Here is a 9385-nt window from a genome sequence, read left to right as displayed (position 1 = left end):
TTCTGACAAATAGTCGTCATTAGATTAGGAGAACTGACATGGATCATATTTATACTTTTACATTTAGCTGTTTAATCTGCTGTTAGTTTTAAGTCCGTATTCACAGACTATAGCTGCCTTGCTATAATGAATGTGCGTCAAAGCGGTAAAAAAAAAACCCACTAGCATTAACGTTAACTGTTGTCGTTACTTTGATGGACTTTGATGGATTCACTAGCGAACTTGAAGTGACTTACACTTTTCTTTGAAAAAAAGCTCCTTATGTCCAGCTTCTTTTTTTTTGCTGCCGCCATCCTCACATGTGTCACCCAACACACCTTCTTGCACGGGGAAAAAAATCCACTGCATTTGGCGCTGCTTGTATCTCTACGCAGCCACAGCCTCTCACATGATAGCAGGGAAATGCACAGCCAATCAAAATGTTCATATGTGTTTTGGGGGCGGGAGGACTCAAGGAGAGAACGTGATTTATCCCTTTCTGCGTGTCTAGGTTAATGTTGACAGCACGTTTTTTTTTTTTTTTTTTTTTTTTTTTTAAGTGGATTAAATTATTGGTGGGGACATTTCAATGGCCGGAGGATATTGGTGGGGACACATCCCCTCCGTCCACCCTAAATCTACGCCCCTGTGTAGCCTACATTTATGAGGACTTGAATTTGGTAATGCCCGTAATTACGACAGAACGGGAACCAGTGGATAAGAATTAAACATAAACCCACAGTATCAAAATAGACTGAACATGAAAGAAACAATAAACATCACATAGCCTACCGGTTTCTAATAGTTCCAGGTTTACACATTTGCTGGCTTAATATTAAATGGGGGGGGGGGGGATACAAGTAAATCGAAGGAGCACGTGGCTGGAACCTGGGGTCGTCGAGGCCACGCCCCCAGTGCTCTGGTCACGCCCCCAATGTATTGGCTGCCGCTAGTCGGGACAACTGCCCTCGGGACAAATGCAGAGATGGACGCGGGGTCGGCGACAGCGGCGGCGGGCGGACGGTGAGTTGGGTCCGGGTGGCTTAAGCATATGGGCCGTGTGAACTGCAAACTTTTCTTGTTTAGCTTTATTGACCTTCATCTACGCAGTATTTCTAATTTAATTTATAACGTGTCTGATGGAGCAGGGAAATATTTTGATTGAGTTTAATCTGCTTCATGAAAGTGTTTTTTAGGCTATACGTGCGATTTATTTTTAATAAAACTTTAACTGCCTTTGATGGGTTGTTTGTAGGTCGGCAGCTGATCTGCGTGTTTTGTATCTTCGCTTAGTATATTTTCGCTTTAGTGTTAGTTTGAGGAATGAATAGATGATAGGCACTAGGTGATAGGGGCTGTATTTCACTGCCGATCGGAAGCACGTACCGATACAACAAGATCCCCAATATTTCACGTGCTATATAGTGTTATATCCCTTGCCTTCGATATTCTTTTAGACGGTCGTGCCCAAATAAATATTATGATTGTTAAAATGACAAATCAGGGATTCTTTAAAGTTCTGCCTAAAGACATAGACTGTTTTGCACTGATTACATTAATTTTAGCGACTGTTTTGTTGTTCTAATCTCTCTTCTATATATACAGCACTTTTTGATGTATGTAATGCTTTAAATGAGACGGAAATTACAGCTAAGTGAAGTAAAGAACTTAAGCAAAAGTATTTATGTCTATAATTATAAAGTCCTTGCACCCGTTGCAGCTCAAAACGGTGTCCTTTAGGTAAGTACTGTAGTCTATTTCCAAACTTTTTCATATTAAAGTAAAGACTCCATTCAGGAGTAAATCAGTCTATTCTTTCATGGATACAACATAATAAATGGCATTTAAACGTTGTCAGATTATTTGTATTATCAGTTTAGGAGTATGTCCATATTTATTGTAAAGGATAGTGTCTTTTTTCATCCTAAGTTTGTGTTTTGTTCATGTTGCCGAATCCACACCTGAAAAGGGTGGAGAAGCTGTTGGTGATCAAAAATGAAAAAAGAGAGAATCAAGAATGTCAGTAATTTGGTGGTAAGCTGCCTCTTTGGTGTCGACTCTTAGTGAGTCGTGGGAAATTTTATTCTGCTACAAGGGTAGTTAGCATCTCCGTAGTGGCGAAGGTGTTCTGGGATGGAGACTCTGGACTTGTTTGCAGACAGGATGGATGTATGAGCATTTAGCCAGTGTGGAACTGACCGCCTCCACGAATCGATTGTAGGTGGATGTGTGACATCACACTTCCATTCGCATTTGTTATATTTGATGCCTTATCCTGACTTTACCATCTTACAGAATATTCCCAGAGTGGGAAAACTAGATGTATAGTACTTGCTTGTCCTCAGTTTGCAGAATACAAAATCAGGGCTATAAATACTTTGCTGACTATAAAATGCGCAATTTATAAAATCGCTTACAGGTTTAGTGAAATCTTTCCGTGTCGTTATGGTTTAGCCAGCCTGTAGTGAAATCTGAGGCCTGTATGGTCATGCCCGTTTCCAAATACAGTAGATATCAACCGGTGTTTTACTACAGAAAACACTGCATATGTCTCTGCGTTACGTCAGTCATGATTGCAGGCATGTAATCTAAGAGGGAACTGTATTGATCCCTGTGAGGGGAAATGTCTTTGTACAGTATCACAGAAGGGTAAATGCAACAATGGGTAATTTAGGTAGAAATCAATGCAGAAAATAATAACATAGGAAAAGGTAGACAAGTGTATAGAATAAAAAACGATTAAAAAATCACACTGAATTAAAAAAAAAGATATGAACTGCGCAGACAATGTACCATTATGGTAAATCCAGTGTGAAATGGCTGTTTTCTGACACAGCTCCTTTGGGGTGTTTGTGTTTGAAGGATCAGCTCGCATGTCGAACTTTGCCCCCCCCCCCGCCAGAGGACACGTGGCTGGCCTTTGCGTGTACTTCCTGCGTATTTGTCATACGACTGTGGCACCATGGTAGAATCGTGATGTCAGTGTCTCTGCTGGGGAGGGCGGGTGTTTGTTGGGGTCATAGAGCAGTGTTTCTGTGTTACCAGGGGAGAGGTGCCCACGGTCTGCCCCGTATCCATGCCGACAGAGGTTGTGTTCTACATGTGTGATGTCGCTTCTAGAACCCGGGGGAGTTTCTGTTATGGAGGTTTCTGGGAAAAAAATGAGGAACCGGTGCTGGGAATCGGGAAGCTCAATTGCAGCAGATTTAAATGTTCAAAGACATGATGGAGAAATGGGTTGGATTTATACATGCTGTCAGTCAGTTAATCGCTCATTGGTTACTTCAGTCGACCAGTTAAATGGTTCGCTTGAGTTAATCCAGTGAGTGGTTAACAGTGCATGCTAGTCTCACGCCATGAGTTTCACAAATGGAATTCTCACATCACAAGATCTGAATGAGATTCTAATGGTGACAGGGGTTCTGCTCGCAGGCTCGCCGCACGCTTAGAGCAGGACGGTCTTAGTGTAACACTAAGCATGTGTAAATGCCACCCGCTGGTCTCCCAAAACTTGGATGGGAGACCAATTAGGAAAGCTGAGTTGCTGCTGGAAGAGATGCTGGTGTGGCTAACAGGTTAGCCCATCCTGTGGTCTGTCTGGATCCCAGTTCCCCAATGCAGTGATGAGAACTCTGTGCTGTAAAAATGGTGCCGTCCTTCCGATGAAACGTAAAACTGAGGTCCTGACTCTTTGACATCATAAAAGATCCCTGGGCCTCTTTTGAAAGAGTTTGGGTGGCACCTAGATGTCCTGGTTAAAATTGCCCACTGTGGCCCTTTCAAATGTGCCCTCCTAATCATCCCCTATATCTAACTGGTGAATCCCCTCCTGCCCCTTCCCCACCTTAGCTACTGTTGTGGTGAGCGTACTGGTGCAGAATGGCTGCCGTAGCATTGTCCAGGTGGGTGCTGCACAGTGGTGGTGGTTGAGTGTCTTGTAAAGTGCTGTATAAATGTAACATCATTCATTCATTCATTCATTCATAATTATGAATGAATAATGGATCTGATTGGTCCTGAAATTAATCGCCAGTCAGATGTAGCCCCTGGTGTTTTTTTTGTGTGATGAGCAGGGGAATCCATCTCTGTGATCTCGAGGTGAGTTCCTTGGTAGTGCTCAGTCCGGCGATCTTTGACTGCCTCATCACCTCAACCTCTACGCGCATTTATTCACTCTGTCCTAAGTTCTATCGATGGACCACGTGTAGGCCGTCTAGCGGAGAGACCCTTGTGTGTACGTCTGCACAGCTAGCGTTCCTTCCTGCAGGTCATGGCGGATAACCAGCTGGCTTCCATCTTGGTGCCCCACGTCACCATCCCAGCTGAGAGATGCAGAAGAGAAGATGCTGCAGTGTAAGTCTCCTCATGAGTCTTTCAAGGGTTCCTTATACTCCTGATTGCTGCTCGACGCCTTAACCACTTCTAACCCTGCCCCTATCCTTCAGCGATACAGAACAACTTCTCCAAGCAGCACATCCCGATATCAAAAGGCAACCTGATCTGGACGCTGCTTTTCAATGAGAATGATTCCTGCCGGACCCCTCTGGTGCTTCTGCATGGCTTCGGGGGCGGAGTTGGGCTTTGGACCCAAAACCTGGACATGCTATCCAAGCAGCGGCCCGTCTACGCCCTAGACCTGCTCGGTTTTGGCCAGAGCAGCCGTCCGGAGTTCAGCGCTGACGCCACTGAAGCAGAGTCCCAGTTTGTGGAGTCCATAGAGGAATGGAGAGCCGAGGTCGGCCTGGAGACCATGGTCATGCTGGGGCACAACCTGGGTGGATATCTGGCCTCTGTCTATGCGCTCAAGTACCCTTCCAGGTCAGTGTGCCCTCTAGTGGAGACATAGACTTGCAGGTTAATGCTGGGGACAGTGTAATGGCCTTGTACTGATACTTGATACCATCCACGACTTTAAATAGAAATGTTATCCTTTGTTTCTCTGAAATCCAGAGACCCTTCTGGGTAATGAGGCTCTCGCGTGTAATGAGAACAATGGCCCTGTTTCAGCTCTCTAAGTGCTGCTAATATGGGATTATTTCTGGCACATATGAGGCCTTGTGAGTGGCTGAGTGCAGGAATGACACGAGCGTCTCGGTTGGTCCAGTCAAAGTGCTTTGCACAGTCACTGTAGCTCAGGCTGCAGAATATGAACACTTGTCTCCAATGAATGTATATGCCTGAGAAAGATGTTTATGATCCTCCTGGGAAGGAGGTTTAAATCTGCTTGTGTGGGTGCAGAATGAGCACCTCCTAGAGGAGTCCTCTGTTGCCAAAGGCTGGTAGTTTTGCTAAACCGGTAGGCCTGTATGACTCACGAAGTGGCAGACAGCCATCGGCTGAAGGTGCCGTCTGTAGGTGGATGGCACACTTGCAGTCTGATTCTGGACCATTTCTTGCTTACAAAAAATAACTCTAAAATGGAGCTTGATTGCTTATGAAGGATGGCTTGTTCAGTGAGATAGCTGGGTGGTGGGATTAGTAAACTGTTCAAGGATCACAGGAAGGGTCACACCCCTTCTGAGGTGTTAGTTGGGTGCTCTTGGTGGGGGGGTTGCACCTTCAGCAGACTGTTAGAACCTTAGATTTGTCTGCAGCTCCGGTTTAGACTGAGCTCCTCTGGTGACTTGTGAGCTGCTGAGTTAGCAGCTGGGATTTGTGGTCTCCAGGGTGAAGCACCTCATCTTGGTGGAGCCGTGGGGCTTCCCCAGGCGGCCGGAAGCCAAGGAGAGGGACCGTCCCGTCCCGGTGTGGATCAAGGCGGTGGGGGCCGCCATGAGCCCCTTCAACCCTCTGGCTGGCCTGCGGCTGGCAGGTCCGCTGGGTAAGCATCTCTTCTCTATTCCTGTCAGCGCTGCTGTCCAGAACTACCAGGGCATCTCCTGCCTACCCGCTGCCCTGAATTCATCTGGTACAGTCTTACAGATGAGAAGTTTAGCCAGTTGACTCTTCCTCCCTTGACCTCCTGGTTGAAAATGTGGGGAGGGGGCTAGGAGGGGTCCAAACCAAGCTGTGCATACTTCTGTCCCTCCACTCGATTCATTAGTGCCCATTGCAGATTGATTTCCCAGCCGAAATAAGGTTTTTGCTTCATGTCCATAAATGAAATAGTTTTTTAATGTAGTTTTGAATCCTCTTCAGACTGATGCCTTGTGGGTGTCCCTTTCTGCTGCTCAGGCCCCGTGCTGGTCCAGGCCATCAGACCGGACTTCAAACAGAAGTATTCATCCATACTCAGCGACAACACGGTCTCCCACTACATCTACCACCTCAACGTGCAGAGTCCCAGGTAGGCCCGGGCCAACCCCCAGCAGATTTTTCAGCGCTTTCGCAGATCTTCCGGCCCCCGCACCCCGGCTCATGTTGCATGGAGTTTTCCTATTTTAAGAGTAGCTGGCATTCCTCAAGGAAATTTTGCACTATTTTTACTTGATCGCACCCTCGCTGCAGTGGCGAGACGGCCTTCAAGAACATGACCGTCCCCTACGGTTGGGCTAAGAGGCCCATGCTGGAGAGAGTGGGCCTCATCCGGTGGGACGTCCCCATCACGGTCATCTACGGCTCCCGCTCCAGCATCGACAGCGACTCGGGCAGCGCCATCAAGGACGCCAGGCCCGACTCGCGCGTGGAGATCGTGGTAAGCTAACATTCCGCCTCTGTGGGCCACTACAATCTAAAGTGTTCTCTGGCATGCATTATTATCAACGATTATTCTGTTTGAAAGGAAAGTGTTTAACATACGGCCGGCATGTAACCCTAAGCCCTTTCCGCCACAGGTGATTCGAGGCGCCGGCCATTACGTGTTTGCGGACCAGCCAGAGGATTTCAACCACCAAGTGAATCTCATTTGCAGTACCTTGGATGGACAGTAGGGCGCGTGCCTGAAGTGGGTGGGGCAGAGGGTGTGGGCGGGGCTTGCCGGGGCACATTGCCATTGGAAGATGTCTCAGGGATGCAGCTGAACAGTACATTTAAAAAAACAATTTTCTTATAGTTAGTTTCACCTTTACACCCATCTGCTTCGTTCTTTTTGACTGTGTGAGCCCATACTGAGTCTCTGCAACGCCAAACTGCACTGGCATCAGGTTCTGACATCCACTGAAGTTAGTCTGCTTGGACTGACCCACAGGTCTGGTGCTGCTCAGTCCATTTTGTCCCTGCTGGAGTGTTGGGGAGCTCAGTGGTTCAGTGACACTTCCCTGGACATCTATTGCTATATTTCTTCACTGAAGAGCTTTCTTGTAAGACCTGTGAGAGGTTGATCTGTGTATAAATCTTCCCGAGGACCCCAGGGCTTTTCTGTATGTAATGTCTGCATATGCAAACATGGGGAAGAGATTAAAACTGACATTTTCATGAGACCTATATGGCACCTTCATTTTCCTCCAATGGCTTTTCTGCAAGTCCTGTCAGGCCACGCTAAACGGGAATACAGGCTCTCCAGTGTGTAACTAGGACAGCTGACATCTGAAACGTCATTATTCTCTTTCTCTGTGTCAAAACCTTCTCTCCTAGCCGACCTGTCTAATTATCCTAAGTCTTTGTCTCGCTCCATTCAGTTTCAGTCAAACTAAACTACTGCCAATGGCTATTGTATTCGGTATGATGGTAACACATTACCTGACAGGGCACAAATACTGAGTATTAACTAGTGAAATATAAATCATGAACAAATATAGTTGCTACTTGAGATAAAAGGTGAGTCACTATTCATTAATGATGAACAAACATGAGATCGGTATGTCACTTGTGATATTCATGACTTGTTCCTTCAGTATTTTCTTCAGTATTTCACAAGGGTTTACAGAATTAACAGATTTAATAACTAATATAGTAACTGGGATGCATCATGATTCATTAATGATGAACAAACATGAGATAGGTATGTAGCTTAGACTTACTTTGTGGTTAATTAATACTTAAGTATTAGTATAATACTATATTATTTGTGTCCAATCAAATAAAGCATTAGCAGTACACCTCTAGTGCAAACAGCCTGATCGTCCAACACATTTATTAACTTGTCTTTTTCTCACTGGGGACCGCTGTACCTCCAAACAGCGAATCATGTGGCTGCAATCTAATCCTACGCAGTTTTTTCGAACGTGGCGTGATTGTCGGTAGCAGACATGATGGTTCTAGCACCTCAGAAACGGCCACCTACCTGCGATCTTTACACACAGGTCTTTAGAGTTTACAGAATGGGTGAGTTTCCCGAAGCCTTCTTAACGCTACGTCGTTCAGAAGTTCTATCTTTTAACATAGAACTCACGAACAATGCAGCTTTTAACATAGAACTTGTGAACGACATAGCGTTAAGAAGGCTTCGGGAAACTCACCCAATGGTACGATGAAGAAAAGACGTCCGAAGTAGTTTTGTTGCTGAAAGCTCAGAAGATAACAGGAAGTGAAAAAAATATATAATAGTGGTGTGCAGAATTACCCCTCTGATTGTACAACTCCTCTATGCTGAAACACGCCAATAATGAGTCCTTCCCAGTACTATATAGCTTGGTGTACCTAATAAAGTGGGTCCTATCCGGTACTAGCTAGGTGTACCTAATAAAGTGCGTCCTTCCTGGTACTAGCTTGGTGTACCTAATAAAGTGCGTCCTTCTTGGTACTAGCTTGGTGTACCTAATAAAGTGCGTCCTTCCTGGTACTAGCTTGGTGTACCTAATAAAGTGAGTCCTTCCTGGTACTAGCTTGGTGTACCTAATAAAGTAGGTCCTTCCTGGTTCTAGCTTGGTGTACCTAATAAAGTAGGTCCTTCCTGGTTCTAGCTAGATATAACCACTACAGTGGGTTCTGCCCAGAACTTGCTAGGTGTACCTAATAAAGTTGGTTATACCAGTACTAGATAAGTGTACCTAATAAAGTGCGTCCTGAGTGTAGGTGTCTAATGGCGCGTTTCTACTGGCATACAGGAACCGACCCGTATCTAAGCCACACCAAAAAGAGAGACTAGTTACAGCACAGTTCCAGCTCGCTTCAGTTTTCCACTGCAGGAAGGTTGGCTTGGTGAAGGCACTGCCAGTTTTGGAGAGTGACAGTGACGTAAAACCAAAGAGATGCTTATTTACCGTTCATACGATGCATATAATTATTTACAATGTGCAATGTTTTCATTTTCCCTTTGTTTTTACTGTGTGCTAATTTCTGTTAGCATATCTGTGAGAATCATTGTGTTATGTTAGCATCAAACGCAACCGGAATTAGCTTTCACTTGTGTAAATTTTTATTACGAATCCATTCCATTGAGTTGTTATATACTACTTTTTTAAGCAGGAGGTTGGAAATTTTCAGATTCCAAGTTATCAGGAATGCATCAATGCATTGCAATGTGCGATACTACTAATAAAAATATATAGAATATGCTATTATCAGATAATACATGCTTATCGACACA

General features: G+C 45.2%; 1 protein-coding gene across 2 annotated transcripts; it reads left to right on the top strand.

The window, feature by feature from the left end:
* The first annotated feature begins 634 nt into the window (after nucleotides 1–634).
* LOC111852281 (1-acylglycerol-3-phosphate O-acyltransferase ABHD5-like) lies at nucleotides 635–7337 on the top strand. 2 transcript variants are annotated; one of them, XM_023828018.2, is made up of 8 exons: nucleotides 635–1002; nucleotides 3829–3881; nucleotides 4247–4332; nucleotides 4425–4797; nucleotides 5646–5800; nucleotides 6154–6265; nucleotides 6427–6613; nucleotides 6753–7337. In XM_023828018.2, exons 2-8 carry the CDS (start codon nucleotides 3859–3861, stop codon nucleotides 6846–6848), a joined length of 1032 nt encoding a protein of 343 aa, XP_023683786.2. In that variant the 5' UTR covers nucleotides 635–1002; nucleotides 3829–3858; the 3' UTR covers nucleotides 6849–7337. The 2 variants fall into 2 exon arrangements, with proteins under 2 accessions (XP_023683786.2, XP_023683764.2); XM_023827996.2 differs by lacking the exon at nucleotides 3829–3881.
* The last annotated feature ends 2048 nt before the right edge of the window (nucleotides 7338–9385 follow it).

Source organism: Paramormyrops kingsleyae, chromosome 23 (assembly GCF_048594095.1).
Source record: "Paramormyrops kingsleyae isolate MSU_618 chromosome 23, PKINGS_0.4, whole genome shotgun sequence".
NCBI lineage: Eukaryota > Metazoa > Chordata > Actinopteri > Osteoglossiformes > Mormyridae > Paramormyrops > Paramormyrops kingsleyae.
Note: the sequence above shows the minus strand (reverse complement) of the source record. Positions and strands in the feature narration are given on the sequence as shown.

Bases quoted from the DNA above. Each gene is read 5' to 3' on its own strand.
- LOC111852281 (XM_023827996.2), top strand. From the start codon at position 914: ATGTATTGGCTGCCGCTAGTCGGGACAACTGCCCTCGGGACAAATGCA. The intron at 4,333-4,424 runs GTAAGTCTCCTC...CCTATCCTTCAG, and splicing joins AGAAGAGAAGATGCTGCAGT to CGATACAGAACAACTTCTCC. The intron at 5,801-6,153 runs GTAAGCATCTCT...TCTGCTGCTCAG, and splicing joins GCGGCTGGCAGGTCCGCTGG to GCCCCGTGCTGGTCCAGGCC.